Source organism: Siniperca chuatsi, linkage group LG19, assembly GCF_020085105.1.
Source record: "Siniperca chuatsi isolate FFG_IHB_CAS linkage group LG19, ASM2008510v1, whole genome shotgun sequence".
NCBI classification, from domain to species: Eukaryota; Metazoa; Chordata; class Actinopteri; order Centrarchiformes; family Sinipercidae; genus Siniperca; species Siniperca chuatsi.
In genome coordinates, this window is record NC_058060.1 from 19,224,026 (window position 1) to 19,245,706 (window position 21,681).

The following is a 21,681-nucleotide window of genomic DNA, read 5'->3' on the forward strand; positions in this document are numbered from 1 at the left end:
ATTTTTACTGGATACCAACAACAGCGAAGTTAAACATATGCCAAAAAATCCAGCATTTTGCTTGAATGTGTGGAAAACTACAGATTCCAGCTTTAACTCAAAATCTTTCCACTCAAAGCTTAAAAACAAATCTTTGTGTGAATTTTAACTCTAGGGATCTACTGCACATGTTCCCCAGCCTGCTGTATTAGCTCTATCAAATACTCCCAAAAATCTCTCAAGCAACACTCAAAAATCGCCTTACATAACACAATTAAAGCGCTATTTCCTGTGAAGGAACTTATTGGGCCCTTTTACCCCTTGGGTCCCTCTTGGCGCAGAGGGTGACCATCAGTGGGTGGAGGTGCAGATTGGAGTGGCATGGCTGCAGCTGAGGAATGTGAGGAATTCCCCTTGTAAACACCTCATGCTTGGACGGTCCCCACGCTCTTATCTCCCCATGCCCATTGCCCCCTTTAATCATCATAATGGTTAGTTATTCATTACCAACGCCCCCTCTTCTTCTTCTATCTGCTTTTCCTGTGGCCTTTGCTTGGTCAGGGCAGGTAGGGTTGCTCTTACTCAAGGCTTTTGTTTACCTGAGGCCCCACATGGTATAATATTCACTCTGATACCCCCCAATGGGCAAACAGAGCCTGCTCTGACGCTACTGTATACAGTACAATGACTTTCAAATGCCAACAACTTGAAAGAGAGGTTTTTTTCTTTCTGCACGACTAGCCCAGGCTTCTTCTGGTCCTATGGGAATGCTTTTTAGCTGATAGGACCATAAGTGGCTGAGGGGGGAAATTTATTTTTCTTCTTGGTTGAATAGAGCGGCTTTCGCTTGCTCTTCAGCGTGGCACCTCCCCCCGTGGTTCCTGTATATGAGCTCCCTCTCAGCTTAAATGAAAGTCATTTCAAAAGCAGCTGAGGGGCTTCGTTAATACCGCCTGGCATTTAGAAACATAGGAAAAGAAACGGCACAGGCGCAGGCACAGAATGGGTTTTTTCCTCCTTTTGCTTACATGAAATCCTGTTTTGGCCACTTGCTGTTTTGTCCAGGCAGGAGGAAGGTGCAAAGTCCATCCTGAGCACATACTGTGCAGCATGAGGGGCCCATGGGGGCTGCATTCCACCTCATGGTGTACCACTCTCTACCAGTCATGAGGGACGCTTACTTACAAGTATGAAACCCGCTCACACTGCCATAGCCACATTCCCCAACAGTTTCCCATCAGCTCGGACTTTCTGCTGCAAGAGTCAGAAACCAGATTTTCCCTTTTCCTGTGACTTCCCTCGATACGTTTGTTTAAGGGAGGTCTGTTGCTCTGGATGGGAAAGCTGATATTTTCCGGGTGTTTTTCAGTGTTAGTGTAGACTTTTCCTGACACTGGTGATAAGAGAGCAGCTGTGGAGATTGTTCAGCCGCTGCCCTCTGAAAATCCTTCCAAATGTTGACAATAGATATCGCACCAATAGGACGGTGTTGAAATGACAGACACACATTTTGGCCTCCATCATACATATCAACATCAGAAAGAATTGGCAGGAGTTGTCAGTGATAACCTGTAGGAAAAATCATCATCATTCATCTAGTCTTGACTTTTTGAGCTTTCAGGGCGTTTTTTGGGGGAGTTTTTCTTTAACCAAATCAGTGGTCAAATTATCGAGGGTGTCATGTGCTGAACAGATTGTGAAGCCTACTAGACCATCAATCAACAAATTGCTTAGTCTATAAAATGAAAAGAAATATTGAAAAAGATCCATCACATATTTCCAGAGTGTCTTCAAATTGCTTGTTTTTCTGATCAAAATACCAAAACCTGAAAATAGCAACAAATTCTCACAACTGAGAAGCTGAAACCAGAGAATCTTTAGTGTTTTAGCTATGTTAGCAGTGCAGCTCTAGGGGATGACAATGCTGGTCCGCCACTTTTAGTCCAGACTGAAATATCTCAATAAATATTGAATGGATTTGCATGGACTTCTGTACATACATTCATTGTCCCCAGAGGATGAACCCTAATGAATTTGGCGATCTCCTGACTTTTCTTCTAACACCACCATGAGCTTCACATTTGTGTTTTTTTATGTAAAATGTCTTGACAACTACTGAATGGATTGCCATGAAATTTGGTAGATATTCATGTTGCCTAGAGGATGAATTCTCACAACTTTGGTGATCTCTTAACTTCTACCTCTAACACCATCATCAGGACTAATAACATTCCCATCAGCCTCAGCTGTACTTTGTGTTTAGTGCTAATTAACAAATGTTAGCATGCTAACACGCTAAACTAAGATGGTAAACATTATATGCTAAACATCAGGATGTTTGCATTGACATTGCATGTTAGCATGCTGATATTAGCATTTAGCTCAAAGTCTGGAGACTCTAATTCGTGTTGCTTGATAAATGACTTCTACAACTAATCGATTAGCTGGTGATTTATTTTCAGACAATTATCTAATCGACAACTTGTTTCTGCACTAGATCTGGGACGATAAACTGTAAATAAACTGAAGATTAACTTCAAACTATGTCAAATCAATTCAATTCAGTGAAAAGTTGCTGAAAACAAAAGGATTTAGAGCAGATGATGCCACTGTTTTTATCATTTTTCTAATCAACTGCAATCTGAAGAAGACGCTATGACACAAATCGTCTTTATGTAGCCTACCAAGTTACATTCAATTAATTGTTGACAGTTTGCAGCATTGCATGATATCTAGAGAGATACATTACTGGTCCCCGAGCATCGCGCCCAAAAAATAAATGTAGTGTCCTTAGTATTAAGTGCTTTGCTCATACGTTGCTCATATGTTCCCTAATACCCATTCATGGTATCACAGCATGTCAGCTCACCCCGAGGAAGCTGTCAGCTACAGATGTCAATACCCCTGCTGACCACTCTCCCTCCCCCACCACTGCACACACAAGGCACTGGAGGATTGTCCCCCAGAACAAAGGAAAGGGGGGTGTCTGTGGAGAACAGGCATCCAAACATTCCTGTCACAATGGACAGAGTGGCCAGCAGGTTCAATTAGTACACACTTTAAACTGTGCTCTATACGATACCACTGTGCTTGGAAACAAAGCAGGAGCTCTACACTTGAATAGGGCATTTGGTGATGCTGGTTTGTTCCTGGTAGTCTTACGTTTTAAGAGAGTTTCTCCTATTATCTGCCTTCTTGCTGCCATGTTGTCTGAGAAATAAACCACTTGAAGGTCACGTAGGGCAGAGATCTTCAAGTTGCAAGATTGGTGGCATTCACTCTCTTCAAAAACTTTATATTTTTGTAAGTAAACTTAGACTACCCTACCACAGCTGTAAATAAACTGGGTCTACAGCCAGCCACTGCAAGGAATCTTTACCATTAATCTTTCTAAGAATAAAGTGTCACCCAAAGTCTAAAACACTTCAGGACACATTTTCTTAATTGACACTCCTTTTGAAGGATTGTCAAGAGAGACTGAGACAATGTTGAATACCACACAAAACATGATCAGAGGAATCCACCAAAACCAAAAATGTAATTATTCTTTATCTTCTTTCCAATGAAACTGTGATTACCAGCTTCCAGAGAACTGACCAGCAGCAGCTCAACTTCTAATGATGGCACGATCCTATCTTGACAACAATAATCATGCAAAGTATTAAATGATGCTCTAAAGCAATCTACTGAGATATGTTCCAGTGTTAGTTGGATGCAGCACTGACAGTGTTTTGATGCTTGTGTCTGTCCGTGTCATAAATGCCTGGAAACAACAAATCGGATGCTCAACATAATCAATACGCAGGGGTATTATAAGAACAGCCAATAAAACACACTACAGGCACAGAGTAGAGATTAAGCTGTCTGATCTGAAGTAGAGAAATACAATGATGTACTTACCTATTACACAAGGTGCGCCGTAACGTCGGGTACTTGGCGTATCCGAGAGAAATGAAACCCCAAAGCCGCTGTGTCACACTTCACACCAGTAGGCGCACATGTTGCCAGTCCCCCACAGAGAAATGTCACAATCATGAGCTGCAACAAGAAGCCAGTGGACTGCAGGAGCGGACCGCGTTGCTGTGGGTCGCGACACTGTGTGTCCAGGGGCTGGATGAGATGTGTAGGGCGCCACCCTTTAGCTGGAACTCTGGGACTCTGCGCCCACCTTTCCTCTCTCACACTTTAAGCCGTAAATAGCGGGACATGAAGCAAACTCTCTGCCTCGAGACAGCTTGATCCGCAGCGACTGGTGATTAAACTGATCCGTGATCGCTCGTTAATGCGGGTGCGCAATTAAGAGACGCACAGGACGCCGGTGCCACCCACTAAAGGAGGTTTTCGTGGCGAGTGTACGGACAGGGAATTTTAATGAGGACCTCTGCAGAGTTTCCTCCCTGTTCCGAGAGTCGTGCTCTCTCCCTGTACTGAAATTCACTGTCCCGACAAGAAAACCTTAAAGTTACCTTCCAGGAGGGGAGGGGGCGGAATGGCGGAATAAAGCATCAATGAAACTCAACTCTTGGGTCACCTGCCAGTCAGCAAAGTGGGGGGTGGGGGGGGGGGGGATTATCCCACCTCTGTTGGACACCTGTTGACTGAAAACTGTTCAGACATCCAAACCAACCAAAGCCAACTGTGACTGATATTGTACTTAATTTCTACAAAGCTTTCCCACCGTTTGTCTCTCCTGGTCTGCTGCATAGACTAACATTAAAGCTGCAGGGTTTTTGATGCAGGCTTTTAGAGCAGCTGGGCCACATTTATGTGAAACTATTTCATACAGCTTCTCAAATGCCAATTTATTTTCTTCATTTAGGCTTATTTTATTTTTAGACTCTTGATCAGACAAAATATGTAACTTTCAGACATAATTTGGGTTTATGTTGAGCATATAACAATTAACAAAACTAATCCGTTAAAAAAGTTCTGGAATAAACATGACTGAAGATAGTGTGGGCTGAGTCCACCTCTGCTCTGAGTCATATTTTGGGATGGTTAAAGAGTAGGAGAAACAAATAGGATGGCTACACTTGCAATTATTTCATTTCATGAGCATTAATTAAAGATAATAATAAATGCTATTGTAGATAATATGTCCTGCAGGTTGTGGGCTTCTTTACCCATATAGGTTTAATCAATTTTTTATTTTTTTATTTTTTAAATCTGGTGATTAAATTAAGGGTTTTCTAAACCTTTTAATTTGAGACATACTAAAATAGACACACATTAGACCATCTGATGAGACTTTTGATCGGTTTAGTATAAAGTGCAACAGCTCAGTGGTTCTCAGCCTGGGGGCAGGGACCCACTGAAGGGGCTGAAGAGGTCACAAGAAGATTAACAGGGTAGGAAAAGTGACAAAACATTTTTTCAGATTTTTCTTGTGAAATGTTGGATAGTTTTCCCTCTTCAGGTCTTAAATGTAATAATCTGAAAACTGGTGGAACAGCTCACAACTTCTTGCCATGTGCAACGTGTGACCAGGTGTCCCGAGCAAGCATTACTTAATTTTAATGGACCATAAGTCAAAAAGGTCAGGAACCACTGCTAACACTGAATAATTTATAGTACTGTTGGTGGTAAGGAGTGAAACTTTGCATGTTCTTTTTGTGCAAACCTCTACAAGTGACCTTAAACTACTCCTTTCTTTGTTGGAGGCCCCTAGAGGTTCCCGGACCCGGCAGCCTGTGTCATGTTCCTCTGTCAGTACAGCTCTTTCTCCTCTAATCCCACACTTCTCAAACAGCAGCTCAACCCTGAATCTGGGGGGAAGCTGTCAGCTGGTCCATCTATTATGAGGTTAAACCACTTATCTGTCCATATTGGAGGGAACAGGGGCATCTAATCTCAGCTGGCACCCTGGTATGAAACAGCACATCGCTCTACCAAAGGCCTAAATCAACATCGGGTAAACAAAATCTGGTGTTTACGGCATGTGGAGTTCAACAGCCGATACAAGTAATCTCATGGGTGTGATTTAGGTTTGAGAGCGTTTCGATTGCTTTCATCAGTCATTTCAGCCGCTGGATGCCTCATGAAACTTCTTGTTACTAAGTGAACAAGAGTAGAGACACAAGAGCTGCTGTCTAACAGTCAACATTGTCCTAAGAGATGTATAGGCAGGTTTTATTTAGAAAAAAATAATTAAAAAGTGATAAATTGTATTCACTTTTAACAAGGAAAGAGCTGTTGGAAACAGCCTCAGTAAGAGGAGTTTTGGTTTGAATATAATGTAAATTTGAAACCACCCCAGACATTGAATAAAGTTATTAAATATACCTGGTAATCATAGTTTGTAAAGAAATAAAACAGCACATTAGAAACTCATCCCCACCACAGGCCTGAGTCATACAGTGACGTCATACTGCCCCCTACAGGCTAGAGCATATCATTGTACCCAATTACAAACCGTGACTAAACATTTTCTGCAGACCATCAAGTCATCCATCACAGTTACAGCCTCAGTGCAGGCAGCATTAAAATGCCAGAGTGACAAAACAAGTGCTACATTTATTTTATTTTTAGTACATGAAATAAAAAAAATCTTATTTACAGTAATTTTCACAGGCATGAGGATTTCATGACAATATTTAGTAGTGACATTTCAGTTCAGACGTGTTTTTTTCAGCCTTGAGTTGTCTGTGGCTGCTTTACGCTTACGTGACGGAGTGCCTGGAGCCTCTTCAGAGGGAGCTTCAGTCAGGTAGTATATCTCGACAGGTGGGGTTGGCTCCTGGAGGAAAGAAAAAGCACACCTTTAACATTGAATCTACTGAGTCTAACTTTATTCTGACTTAAAACTAATTAAGTGGTTTTACTTCTTGCAAAATAATGTCATTTAAAAAGCTAGAGACAAGTTAAATGGTCTATAAAAGTGAGATTCTGTTGGCATATTTTTAACTGCTTTACAATAGTCAGAATATAAGAATAAAACCTTTGGTGGGATCCATTTCTATACACTTCCAGCATGCAGGTATGGAGCACCTGAAGCAACATCCTGTTACATTTACATAAACATTACAACAAAATTATCTAAGATCCACATCAAGAGCTCCACTAACCTGCATGAGGTAGTCTGCGATGTACTCTGGCTTCAAGCATGTGACTCCGTGGGAGGTAGCCTCCGACACATCGACTCTGAAGTCTCCGGGCTTCAGCCGACTGAAGTCTGCAAACAGGTGAGTGGCCTCTTTGTACAAGGACGGGGAGGGACTCGGCAGGACCTGGAAAATATAGTTGGGGGGGGGGGGTCCAAGGTTTTATTGGTGAGGTAGGGGAACGAGCAAACTAGTTGGTTCTGCCCACTTCCCTACCTTGCTGTTATATGATGTGTGTTCCAGCATCTGCTTAACTAATTTGCTCTTGCATGACTGCTCTCTATTTTCAAAACTGAAAATTCTCACAGTCTTAATATTTGTTGTTTTAGGGTATCACACAGTTTTATAGCGGAGGTGAGCCACCTCTTCTGAAACAAAGACCACCTCCACTAATACACTTTAATGAGATAAAGCAAAACAGAGCAGGGGCACTATTTCACACAGCAGATGCTATATATTTAATGATTGAAACTGTTGCTTAGGCATCATCTACTAACTAAACTGATCGGAAGGCAAGATGTGTCAAGATCTGGGTGGCTTACCACCTTGGCTGAACCCTTTCCTGGGGAAAACTGTGTGTTCCTGGGAAATCTTTCTCTTTGATAAACAATTTGCTGTTTGTTTGATTGGAAAACTGCAATAAATTCAGTAAAGGACAAATGATGATGGATTTAACACAACAAAAAAACAAGCAGCTACCTTTGCCCTGCCAGACTGCAGTAACCGTCTGAAGCCTGATTCTCTGTTCTGGTCGATGTTCAGCATGACTGTCCATCCACTAAAGGCTCCCTTAAAAAACAGAAAAAGAATACTTATTATATTTTACCACTCAAGTAGCAGATAATACAATACAAATGCCTGTAAGTACCCCTTGCTCAGAGCGTCCCTGCAGGGTTTTTCTCCAGCGCATGGCAGCTAACGCCAGTCTCCTCTGCTGAGAGGTGATGGAGGGCAACGCATCCAGAATGGAGCTACTGCCCCACTCATATTCATCCTCCTGGAACACAAACAGATGTTCAGAAATGTAAAATCTTGTTCAGCAATAAAAAATAACACTTGGAACTGACCATTTTGTGATAGTTGGATGAAGATGAGCAAACTTCTGTGAAACTTTGGAAACCTTTAAAAACCTTTACGTAAACTCAAAAAACCTTGTTGTGTAGCTAATAGCAAGACTGCGTGTCCTAGTTTCTGGAAAAGCAGATGTTTTGGAGATACAGTTTTTAAACAGGTTAAACAGCCAAGGTGGTTAGTTTGTAGAGTTACTTTTTTCCTATTTTAGACAATGGATAATTTTTTTTAGTAGATTATTAGCAGGTTTAAAAAAACAAAACAAAAAACTTTCACCTTTCAGACCATTTTTTTGCCGAACCATAAACCTGATACCAATTTCAAAATAAAAATACAGGAACAAAATCTGTCAAAAACAATACTTTTAAATACACATAGCTAATGAAAACGCTGGACATCAAAGTGGTCAGTAACAGGACATTAACTGACATGCTACACATCAAACCGGCTTTAATATTACATAACATACTAAAACAGTGAGGAGAAATTCAGATCCTGACCTGGATGAAGTGACCCACAGAGCGGCAGGCCTCCAGGTACGAGCGGTGCAGGATCCATTTGCCGGCTGCCATCGCTGCCAAGTACTTCTCATTGCGCAGAGGCGTCCCTACAATGATGTGGGAGCAGCTGGGGTCAAAAGACTGCTTGTCCAGGACTACACCACCTACAATACAAAACAGAAAAAGACAAAAAGGAAAATAAAGAACTATAGATGAGATATGCTGTACCTAAACTGGAGTTATAGTTACAGTCCTGATAATAATAAGATAGTTTTATAAATGTATGTAAGACTCCCTGAACAGCTGTATGTCCATATCAAAGTGCCCTTAAAGGTCCAGTGTGTAGGATTTAGTGGCATCTAGCGTTGAAATTGCAGTTTGCAACCATTTGAATATCGCTCGGATAATCCAAGTTCCAAGTGTGTAGGACAAACTACGATGGCCGCGAAACTTGCAAAAAGCCAGTGATTGGTTTTTCCGTTCTGGGCTACTGTAGAAACATGGCGGTGCAACATGTTCCCTATGTAGATAAAAACGGCTTATTCTAAGGTAATGAAAACACAACGATTCTGGAGATTATACACTAATGAAAACATAGATATGAATATTATATGCCATTTCTGCCAATAGCTCCTCCTAAATGTTACACACTGGACCTTTAAGCAAGACATTCATCCCTACCTGCTGATTATAAGCTGCTGTGAGTGAGACACTTTCACCTTTAGTGGCAGAATTAAACACAATTTTCTAGAAAGAATTTGATTTCATGGACTCTTATGTAATCCGTGTCCCTTTATTCTTCATGTTTCTCTTTGTAAATGCTGCACTTTGGTTCAATATACCATATAAGTTTCAACTAATGGTTCAACTTATGACGTGCAGTGGTTTATTTGAGAATATTGAGCTCACAACATTTGTCAGAGGAAGCCATCTACAGGAGGAAATATTCCCGGACCCTGGAGGCAGAACCTCCTTTTCAGTCTTCAGGGATTAGCTCCTCTGACTTCAGGCCTGTGATGGTATTACCATTTTTTACTGCAGCATGATGAAACACTGTTAGAGCCCTAATTAGGTGGAAGACTCACCAAGCTCCTCTATGAGGTGACTGTAATCAATGCGTTCCTGAGGGCTGAGGGAGGACAGCTGAAATCTTGGTGGCTGCTTTTCTTCCTCACGCTCCTCCTGAGAGAAAGAACCTTTTAGCACCAGTAGCTTGTTTGAAAGAGACAGTATAGGGTGCATATTACAGCTGGTGTACTGTACACTAAAAACTATATGTTATATATATATTATGTAACAGCATTTGTATGTGTATGCAGATGTTTGTAGACATGTTGTTAATGTCAATATGAATCTTCACCTGTGGCTCCGGTGCTACTGGGGGATTGGCGAGAGGAAAGGCGATGCTCGGGGCTTTAGGAGTGAGGATCTCATTTTCTCGCACCTTTGTTGGAGGCGGTGTGACTTTCTGGCCCATATGCTGGTCGATGACGTCACAAGCAGCTGGGAGAGGATATAGTGATTACAATGAAAGTCAAATTCATTAGTTAAAACTGAACTTACAGTACGTCAGAAGCCATGTCTTTCTATGCTTATGGTGAAATTACTCTCTTAAGATGCAAGTAAACAAACAAACCTAACTTAAGGGTTAGGGTTCTCTACAGGACATCTCTAAGTTTATGTGTAATATCCTAGGTACTTTGTAACTAGTAACAAATTTCAAACTAGTGATTTACTAAATCAGGTTGCACCATTATACTATAGAATGTTTTAGTTATTAAAGATTTTAGTAACATGTAAATCAATTGCTAAGAAACAATAGTAGCATGTCCAATCAAAAGCATTCAACTATGAACAAGTCACTGTTGTATTACAAGATGTAATATAACTTCTAAAATGAACAGTTTTAGGAAGCAAAACAATATATTAAGCTTAACTGCCAAACGTTTCTACATGTAGGTAGGCATGACTTTGTTTTATTTACATTTGCATACATGGAGAAATACATGTGTTTCAGAATTAGAAGTATTCAGGTAGCTTAAAATGAGTGGGAAATATCTGATTACACTAACCTAACCAACGTTACTTGGCCATTTAATCTAACATTATTGGTGTAATGTTTTGTAATTTGAGGGTTTTTGTGAATTGTAATTTTAAATCTTCCAAGTATACATCACTACTAAACACCATTTGATCAAGTGTCATGTCAACCACATTCCATATAACTTCTTTTACTCTTCAATCTAAACGACCACATGTTAGCAAGCTAACGTTACTTCTGTCAGTTGGTTCAGTTAGCTAGGTAACAATTACACCTGGCAGTTAGTAGGTATGTGGTGCCACTTGTGATGTGTTAATCTCCACTTAGTGAACACTTAAGTTATAACTAGGCTATGTTTGAATTTATAAAGAGTTGGTGCAACCGGCTCCTGATCTCTTACCCATCTCCACCAACTCAGAGTCTGTCATGGAGTCCCTGAACTGAGGGCCGTTTTCTGCAGTGGGAGGAGGTGGACCTGCGAGGGGCTCAGAGTGTTGTGAGGGACTACCAGGCCACTGAAAATTATCAGCCAGCTTGGCCCTCTCCTCCCTGGCTGTAGGGTCATCCCAAACTATCTGTTCACTCTGAGATGGCTCTGTGTTTAGGTCCAGAGCTGCTTCTCTGGAGACCCTGAAGTCAGGACAGAATGAGGTGAATTTAATTTAATGAAGAAATGTGCAAACTCCACACAACAGTCCTAGAAATGTTAGCAGTTTGCTTTGAGACGCTTTACATTAACGATTACAGTTTGAACATAAACTATCTTCTCACTACATGGCTTCCTTACCTCAGAGCTTCCAGAGTACGTCTGCTTCCACTGCGTCCCACCCGGCTCCCATCAGGTGTGTGGGGGCCCGAGTCGGCCCCTCCTGATCCCATCCTGCTGAGTCTGACTGAGGCACGCCTCCCTGTCGTCAGCTTGGTGGCTGACATGATCTCCTGGAGCTGTCTTTGCAGGTTCTCTCTCATTTCTAGAGTCTCTGAAATATCTAGACACAAGAGATAATCATGAAGTATGTGCAGAAGCTTTGTGGAATTAAATGAAAGTTGGAAAAAGACACCTACCACTTATATCTGCAGCATCATGCATCTCTTCTTGATCTACGCTTCCATCGCTTACACGACGTAAGTTTGTAGCTTCTTCTGTGGCATTGTGTTCACACTGGGGGACAGATAATTAAACAGATGATTAAATGGGGAAACAGACAGTTAAATGAGACTCCCCTGCATTAATGAGGTTACTAATAACATAAAATATTGATTGATTCCCTTGAGAAATTTTATTTTACGCAAATGTAGAGCAGTATCCAATGTCTCACTGAATCTTGAACTTACAGACACAATATATCCGACCACAGAGGCGAAATTGCATATTTAGACCCACCTTGTCGTCCTTTGTCTCAGGGATGTCTTTGAGTTGGGTTCGTGTTGAAGGTGAAGACCTCTGAGAGCTGCTGGGCACCTGGCTGAGGTTTAGGCTCATCTTGGGGTTGTAGGTGAAAGGATACAGAGACTCAGGGACATGCCTCTGCTCCTCAGCACACTGTACAAGACAACATGAGTAGCTTGTTAGCTTTAATAAACTTTTGTGTGCAGATATGTACTGTGTGTGCTGTCACAAGAATTAATTGAATGAAACGATTACAAGGGAAAACATAGCTGAAACTCCCATCTGTCTGAATCATTAGCATATCAAAGCAGTTTTTTATTAAATATTCTGCTTTTGTTGATGGCATGATTATTATATTCCCAAAGTGAAATGTGCTAAGTGAATACTGAACTATAAAGGCACAAAGCGGCACCCACAACCAAAATGAGATCCCAAATTAAGTATATTTTAATATCACTTTATGTATATATGAAAGACATAATTTCTTTACAAGCTTGTATAACCAATGTCAACAAAATAATTTGCCTAATTCTTTGTGAGAGCGGCATGGTGGTTAAACGTTTGCCTTAATCCTTTCCTTTGTGGGTTATGGATGGGTCTATGTCGTCAGTTTGATGGAAAGCAGATCAAATGAATTGAAGATTAAATAGGTACTGCACACTTAAACGTGTTTTTTGAGCTGTAAACTAAATTATATGACAGTTTTGTGATGAAACACATCAATGCTGGTGTTAATATTGATATTTTTACCAAATTTATGGAAATCTGCAAAATAATGCAGATAGAGGTGCATCATTCACAAGAGTTTACGCTAGAGTCAAGAATCTACTTAGTATTTTTCAATTTGTGCGCAATGGTTTGGACTTGTGCTTTTGCAATTTTCTACTGGGAAACGTACAGCCTGCAGCCAGTATTGGGAGACCACATGCAGCCCTCGCTCCTTCACTCCTCTGTATTCCCGGGTGTTGTCCCCCACACGGCCCTGGTAGATGTAGTGTGTCACTGTATCGTCACAAGCCCACCTAAAAACAAATTAATAAAGAGATGTTTGTACTATTTGCATCCATATTTACTGAAATAAAAAGTAAAGGATAGGTTTGCATTTTTTTAACGTGCCCAAATATACATTAAAAGGGTTAATCATTCCTTCTGTCCATACTGGCCACAAAGAGATCCCTTCTTAAGGGAGCAGTGTGTAGGATTTAGTGGCATCTAGCTGTGAAAATGCAGTTTGCAACCATTTGAATACCGCTTGCCTCACCCTCCTGTTCCAAGCATGTAGGAGAAACTACGGTGACCACAAAACTCGCAAAAAAACGTGAAAGGCCTTATGTATTGGTTTGTCCGTTCTGGGCTACCGTAGAAACATGGCGGTTCAACATGGCGGCCTCCGTGGAAGGGGACCCACTCTCTCTGTAGATATAAAGGGTTTATTCTAAGGTAATGAAAATACACGATTCTTATTTTCAGGTGATTGTACACTAATGAAAACACTCGCCATATTCAGCAAATAGAGGCCCCTAAATATTCCACACTGAACTTTTAAAGAAATTTCAATGTAAGTGATGGGGGACAAAATCCTGTCCTTCTTCAGTGCAAAAATACATTGGAAAGTTCAGCTGAAGGACATTATGAAATGACTTCTTTGAATTAGGGAAAGAGGATAGAGTATTTTTCCACAGAATTTTTACCTTGAAATTGCTTTAATAAGAGGGGGTCTCTTTGCGGCTAGTATGAGCAAAAAGAATGATTACAGTGACCAGTAACCCTTTATACTGTACATATGGGCACGTCAGGAGTGTTTTAACAAAGACTTGAAAGAATGTTAACCTATCCTTTAATTGAAGTTAGCACAAATGTACTGAATACCTGAAGTCAGCTCCAAGCGAGGCAGCGATGGCATTGAGTTCACTCTGCATTTTGCTCAGCTTCTTTCCCACACAGACCACAACACCATTCAGAGGACTGGCTTCTTTTTCTGGGACCTTACAAACAAAATTGATCATACTTTTGTTTAAACCAATGTCAAGTATGCAAACAGGCATACTATATTTTTATGTATTTTAGTTTACCTCCTTCTCAGTCGTCTTGGTAAGTTGGGGGCTAGCAGAGATGGCTTGCATATCTGTGACGCTATTTCGGGTGCTATTGGCCATAGCCACCTTCAGGTTCCTGTTGATGACATCAGTCAGTGGAGTGTCCACCCTCTCTCCTGGTTTGGATCTTCCCACTGGAGTCTCCAATGCTCCTAGTGCATCCTTAAAAAAATAAAATAAAATAAAATAAAATAAAATAAAATAAAAGGAACAGTGCATGTATTTACAGGATTATCTATCAAATATCAGTGCACAATTTATTGCTACAAGCCTACAGAGAGAACAAATCGTGATTCTAGCACTAGATTCGGTTGCTATTCAGTGAGTCCCAACCTTGACATTGAAGGAAGGCCTGAAAAGCTGATCTCTGCTGAGGAAACGAGAGGGAGTGTCCAGCTGCAGTGTGGGTTCCTTCTGAAGGGGGTTCCTTCTGCCGCCTTCCTGGTTTTGTTTAGGGGTGCTGACGTCCTCTTTGGGCTTCATCTCATCCAACACGGAGCGGAACACTTTGCTCTGGAAGCGACCTAAATCCAGCGGGGTAACGGCCTTACCGCTCTGGAGACCCAGCAAAGGGATCTCTGGAGACGAACATGCTGGTGGAGGCATGGCTGGCTTCTGGGAACCACCGACAAAACTCTCATCGTCCCTCTCTGTAGAAGAGGAAAATACAGTCATTGTCATAGCACAGGAAACAATGAAAACTTGGCCTAAAATCAGACACAAATTAGAACTGCAGTGTCACACCCAACAACCTATATAACCAAATTATATATTAGTTAATTCAGGAACACCTGGCAGAATTTACATTTATTTAAATTTTCAAATAGTCTCTCAGATAAGTTAATGCATGTAAGAAAATATAAAAACAAAAAATACACTGGTATTTGGTAGTTTACTATAACTATTGTGTCCATCATGATTTACACCCAGCCAATGCAAATAAAACATGCATTTACATCCACATATAGGCTTTAATCAAGACACTTTTCTAACCTGGTGAGGGTGGCAGGTCAACTAGAAAACGCCCCTCCTCTTCCCTCTGGCCAGTCCGAGCAGACTGTAGTATCCAGTGCATGGTGACGGCTGGAAGCCCCCATTTCTTTGCTGCCTGGTACTTTGTGCCTTCGGGGCTCTGCAACACCAGATGAGTGCTGGCCAGCATGCCTTTCTTCTGGTTGGCCAGACGCACAAAGTAATCCTGGACACTGCAGGGGGGAGAGAAGAAAAGATGAAGATTTAAGACAGGTAGTTCACAATGGGCAGGCAGGAACATGAGGGTAAAAGTATGCAGGAGAGAGAACAATGTGCAGCACAGGACTTCCTCTACATATAATTAGCAATGGTAACACTAGACAGCCCAGGACCTCTGACAGCTAGAAAAATGTACAATAGAAATTCCTCTTTTCATTCTTTAAAAAATGAAAATAATAGCAAACCCATAAAAATGTTATATAAGTATCCAAATAAAATGTATCTTCAAACTGCAGCAGTTAATGAAACTACCAAGGAGTTCATCTGGACTACATTCACTCTTTTTAAATACATGGACTAAAGGACTTTGAAATTACCTTAAGTCTATGAATTGTGCTATATCAATAAATTTGCATTTTAGATTCTTGGACCAAATTACACATCGACATCCAATTTAGAAAAGGTACTAAACACTTCTGCAGTTCTTCATGTAGCCTAAAAGTAAAACAGCATGTGTGGTCAGACTGCAATGAAACCATACTTGGCTCCAAGGTGCTTGGCCAGCTCCACCAAAGACTCCCTCTCTGCTCCGGTGAACTGGCTGACAGAGAGAACGCAATCTTTAAGAGGAAAACGACCGTCCATCACGGGAACAGGGGTGAACAAAGGGTTGGAGGACAGCTGCAGAACACACTCCTTCTCCACGCACATGGCCTGAAAATTAAAGAAAAACATAATATAACTGTTAGAAGAATATTATTATAATATTTCAAATAAATTAAATTAAATTGTGTAGGGCTGCAACTAACAATTATTTTCATTATCAGTTGATCTGACAATTATTTTGTGATTAATCAATTGTTTAGTCTTTAAAACATAAAGAACATTATGAAAAAAAAAGAGCCCAAGGTGATGTCTTCAAATGCCTTGTTTTGTCTGACCGATAGACCAAAACTCAAAGATTTAACAATTTAACAGCATATAAAACAGAGAAAAGCAGCAAATCCGGAACCAATACAGAATCTGGAACCAGATAATGTTTTGTATTTTTGCTCGATAATTGCCCTAAACAATTAATTAATTATCAAAATGTGTTGTTAATCTTCTGTCAATCCATTAAATGACTAACTGTTTTCAGCTCAAATGTTGAAAAGTGAGACAAGCAACACTAAGAAATTCTGTATCAAAGGATGATTAACAAAAAATAAATATTTGCCTCTTTGTTCAAACATTTGACAAATCAACAGATGGCACTGAAATCAACAAGAATGCCACATCCTCCTCCCTACACAGATAAAATGAAAACAATATGACTATGATCTTACCAGCCAGGTATCAGTGACCACCTCATCCACTGTGGCCTCCACTGAACAGCCCAACAGTGGGACCACTGCATAGTCTGCCACAACACGTGTACGGCCCATCAGCACCCTGCCTCCATTTTCTGTCACCAGTAGAGAGAGCTGGGCCTCGGCCTCAGAACCGAAGCCCACAAGAAGGAAGCATTTCCCGAAAAACAGGCCTGCTTCGCTGGCTTCCTGCAGGGTTGAGTCTGGCTCTAGTCTTCTGGTCTGGTTTGGTGCCCAGGGTTCAGGCTGAGGCTGTGCAGCTATACTGATGGACCTCCTGCTGTTGTCCTCTGCTGGTGGGGGCATTTCAACTGGACGATAAAAGGAAAATGAAATTAGCTGCAATTTATAAAACTATATCTTGTAAAATCACTTAATGGTATCCAATTACACTAAGCTCATTGTGAATTCTTCATCAACAGATACTTACCTACTGTGGGATCATCATCCATGTATTGTGAGAGCAGATCTTCCTCTGCTCTCTTATGCCTGGGAGTACAAGGACTGGCCACAGGGGGACCAGCTGAGGGCCGGGAGGTGGTAGTACGATGGGCAGGCACCGATAAAGCAGCCGGAGCAGGGGGCAAACAGTCAGGGTGGAGGTAACCTGCTTCTGGGAGTAGACTGCCTTTGTTGAAACTGTCCAGCAGCCACTGCACTGTTAATACATGGGGTCTGGAAAGTAACATACAGGCTTAACATCATCTCAAAGATGTAACAAACTGTAACCTTGCTAAATTCCAGCCTGATTTGAACCTGTAACGTCATGGTTACATTTGTCTGACTCACAGACTTCAGTACTTTTTATAGTTTTGCGGGTTGAAAAGGTCAAAACAGACAAGATCTTAAAACTGTACTGTAATTGAGGATGCAATAAATACTATGTAAAGTAATAATATTTGCAGTTCAGACCTATGTGTTGCTTTGGACACAAAGTTCTTGAGGTCCTGGTCCAGCTCTCCCATGACCACATGTGTGAGTTCCTCACTAGGCTGGTTGAAGCGCAGACCTCCTGTAGCATTCACGAGACGCCGTAGCTTCTCCAGTTTCTTCCCAGGCAGGCCACACAGATACAGCTGCATGACATTTAACACTTGTGAAATAAAACCTCAAATTTGTCCTCCACAATTTTAATCAAGAGATTACCACAACAAAATTGAGGAAAAGGAAATCTCCACTCTATATGAAACGGAATATTCTTCTACTTACTTTACAGCCATCCAGTATATCATCAGCTGGGCAGGCAGTGAGATCCAGACTATCTATAGAGTCTGGAGCTTCCAGGCGGCTGATAGTGCTGTTGGTGAGGGCTGTGTCATTTACTGTCAAGCTGGCATTGACGGAGATGTGGCTCAAGCCCAAAAGAGATGGGCCCTCTGGAGTTAAAAAACATGATTCTTCATAATATATTACAGACTAACACTCTTTACAAGAGGTACTAAATGTTGTGCTTGACCCCTATAACACCATAAAGATGAAAAAGTAACATTTTTAAATACAGTAAACAACAAACAAGTGCACTATCAGTCTGTGGCTCACCCTCCTTCTTGCTGGTGCCAGTAGGTGTTGAAGTGTGCGGTCGAGTGGTCTTTGATGCGTTACTCTCCACAATGTACCTGCTCTCATCTTGACAAAAGCCTTTCTCTATGCTGTCAAACAGCCAGTGCAGAGAAACGCAATACACATTCCACTTCCGTGCACACTCGTACTTCTGACCTGCAAACAAATACAAGTATTCAGAATCAAACTGCCACCAATGATGGTACCATGTTCAAGAATACAGCTAGAATGGTTATTCTGACTTTTTTTTTTTAAAAATAGTGTGATGATTAGTTAAATTTGTCAAGATGTTTTATAAAATAATTATCTGTTGAACTATTTGTATTTTCAATTATTTTCAACTTCAGCAAAAGCTGTAATACATAAATGACAAGATATCTAATGTCCTATCACTAACTGAGTCTTAGACGTTTTTAATTGGTGGAAATTGGCCAATGTGCTGAAACTGCTGGTGACTTGCCTGTTGGTTCACCAACGATGAGGTGGGTACACTCATTCATTTTGAGCTGACCCGTGTAGGTGGCTCCATGCTGCTCACAGAGCCGCTGCACCTCTTTACGCTCTGTGCTGGAAAGGCCTGTCACACAAACAGTACAGCCACGCAGCACAGGGCACAGATAGTCCTCAATAGGTAGATCTGTATACCTGAAAAGACTGAAGGAGGCAGAACGAGGTGTTCAAAATAATTATCATCTATTTTTAAAGTGCCTTGTTTTTGTCATAACCATTAGTATTATTGTAAAACTGTGCATGAAAGAGTTCATTTGGAACAAGAAAACATCACCAGTATATATCTTTCAGTAGATGTTAGAGCCAAAATGTCAGTTTTAAATGAGAGTACATACCTGTCCTGAGATTTCTCCCAGCAGGCTTTGACCCATGTGGGCAGCAGGATGGGTTTACCCAGGCTGGCAGCTACCAGGTATTTCTTGCTGCCCACCTCTCCTGCTATCAGGTGTGTGACAGATATATTTAGGTCAAGATAGACCCGACCTCCCATGAGTTGCACCAGATCCATCACTTCTGTCTGTAGACATTCAGACGGACACACATATATAGAACACTTTAGAAGACACTGTACTGACTTATATTTCCGACCTCTTAACCCCCTATGTATTTTGGGATGTACATCTATGTACCATTAGGACGAGTTCTATCTGAATAAACTGGTGCTTTTCAGACTTTCACCATTAAGGACACACACTGATAATTTTGTGCACACACTGAAAAGAATGCCTTTGATGTGCTGTGCTATTTCATAACAATGATTAAGGCTGCATTTATTAACATGTCATAATGTGTGGTTTATTTTCTACTAGCTCTATTCTGTGTTCCCTAAAACTATGTATTCATTTTAGTCAATACATGTTCTTATCACCTACAACAGGCGGCTGAGAGAGACACCTTATATATCCCCACATCCCCACCCTGCCTGAGAGAGCACCTTTAAAAAGGAGTAAAGAGATTTCTCCTCCTTGATTTGTATCGGCATAACATCATTCTGATTTTATACTTAACTTTTTGTTTATTTTAATTGTGCCAATTCATGTTTTATGTCTCAGTCATTCATATCCTCGCTGATGTATTTGGCATTTATTAGAAAGCTGAGTTAAAAAGAGCAACAATCTGCAAAGTATCAGACGCAGTGAACTAACCCGTGTTGCTTTATCCAGGCTGGTGCAGGAAATAGTGATGTCAGCCATGGCCATGTTATAGACGGGCTTCTCTGCTTTGGGGACACAATGCTGCTGCTGGAGGCAGTACAACACCACCAGTGGACTAACCACTCGGCAGCCGAGCTACATGACAAATAATGAAAGAGTGATAAAGAGAAGAATTACTCTCCATGATAGCATTTCACCAATTGTAAAATTCAAGATCCAGGTTTTGATGTATTAAATATTGAGTTATACCTTTGTGCAGTGCAGAAAGGCTGGGGTGGTGAAGCTGCTGAAGACAAACAGAGATTTGTCGTTCTGGTCCATCTGTAAAACAGCATCTTCATCGATGGTTTTCAAGTACTTTTCAGACTGCAGCTCCAAAATGGCCTGTGCAAACATGACACAAACATTACCATCAACAAAGAAGAGGTGGCAAAAAAATTGACTCATCAATAATAGGTTTGACCCAGATAATGGAGCTTACCTCATAAGCCTTGACAGCATACTCTGTTTTTTGTCCTTTACCTTCCACAAACTTCACAATGAAGCCTTCCCTGTCTCTGGGCATGATCAACCTATAAGTGAATAAGGACCAGTGAAGACTGAGTCGACAATTATCATTCACAAAGAATATGCTACGACTATGACTAAACGCTGCAGTTGACATTTTAGCAAGCAAATACTAAGCTGGTTATAGACTGGTACAACGTCTTATGTGTATATTAACCTACTATTAATTTTAAATTAGTCCTTCACGTTAATGTTAGCTAAACTGATGGCTACTTACCTCCACTTGATGGACTCAGACTGTCAGACAAATAAAGAGTCAGGGTCTATACTCTGACAGTGAACTCTAACTAATCATGGGAAACTAGCCTAACGTTAGTATGGCTTGTCAATAACAAACTCCTCGAAATATAACAGTTTATCTGGCGCTACTGTCAGTTTTAGACAGGGCCTGCGCTAACTAAAACGTTAAGTTACTTGAAAGGAACCGTGTAACCGGTTAGCTAACATTCAAACAAGCATATATCACGTTAAAAGGATTCATATTATCAGTATTCATATTATGATAAAGAAACGGTCACTAGTCTCCGCAGTAATGAATATACATTTTATAATAATTAAATAACAATAGTTTAACGAAATTAAAATATCAGCTTTGTTGTTGTTATTGGCGCCAACGCCGGCGTAACTTCCGGTGTTACCTACTAATTCGACCGTGTGGAGTCGGACTCTAGTGTTGAAAAAGATCCGTATCAACGAAATATTCAACGTGTTGAGTAATATATAAAAAATACACTAGAACTAAAGTAATACAAGTATACATTAGTTAAAAAATATAAGCAGAATAATAAAAGCCAAAAAAAAATCAAAACAATTTAGTAAAAGCTAAAGCTTCACTATACTGCATCAAATCCTACATTTCTGATCCCACGTTGGGTGTATCTTATCACGTGAGCCTAAATAAAGCCATGTCCAGGCAGTTTTTTTTTTTTTTTAAATTTTCTTAATCAGTAGCTTTAGTCTAAATGTGAAATGAATTATCCCAGGCAAGACCAAATTCCTAATTCATGATAACTATATAGCCCATATAATAAAAAAAATTATAATAATACAAGAAAAACAAGCACAAAAACAAATTTACAAATGTAAATTATGTAAATTCAAGATCCAGCTGGAAATCCATATCCATCCAGACTTATGCTTATTAAATTAATTCACACAATAAGAGAGCTTTTT

At 40.7% G+C, this 21,681-nt stretch overlaps 2 protein-coding genes across 2 annotated transcripts in view; both read right to left on the minus strand.

Moving 5' to 3' along the window:
• Nucleotides 1–4,450, minus strand: part of tmem108 (transmembrane protein 108) — a 50,454-nt gene extending 46,004 nt beyond the window's left edge. The window contains exon 1 of the mRNA XM_044175934.1: nucleotides 3,880–4,450. The gene's annotated coding sequence lies outside the window, so the exon portion shown is untranslated. The remainder of the gene's footprint in view (nucleotides 1–3,879) is intronic.
• A 2,030-nt stretch (nucleotides 4,451–6,480) lies between these two features.
• Nucleotides 6,481–21,188, minus strand: topbp1 (DNA topoisomerase II binding protein 1). Its single transcript, XM_044175936.1, has 28 exons — nucleotides 20,726–21,188; nucleotides 20,423–20,513; nucleotides 20,191–20,325; nucleotides 19,933–20,076; nucleotides 19,123–19,304; nucleotides 18,738–18,931; nucleotides 18,257–18,433; nucleotides 17,927–18,093; nucleotides 17,630–17,793; nucleotides 17,148–17,392; nucleotides 16,694–17,028; nucleotides 15,910–16,082; nucleotides 15,171–15,382; nucleotides 14,511–14,827; nucleotides 14,154–14,339; nucleotides 13,951–14,066; nucleotides 12,980–13,103; nucleotides 12,076–12,234; nucleotides 11,757–11,853; nucleotides 11,479–11,680; nucleotides 11,092–11,321; nucleotides 10,011–10,153; nucleotides 9,736–9,832; nucleotides 8,651–8,814; nucleotides 7,948–8,076; nucleotides 7,779–7,868; nucleotides 7,044–7,205; nucleotides 6,481–6,715 (listed from the first exon to the last, which is right to left on the minus strand). The coding sequence occupies exons 2-28, from the start codon at nucleotides 20,504–20,506 to the stop codon at nucleotides 6,587–6,589; spliced, it is 4,557 nt and encodes a 1,518-aa protein (XP_044031871.1). The 5' UTR covers nucleotides 20,507–20,513; nucleotides 20,726–21,188; the 3' UTR covers nucleotides 6,481–6,586.
• Between the last annotated feature and the right edge of the window lie 493 nt (nucleotides 21,189–21,681).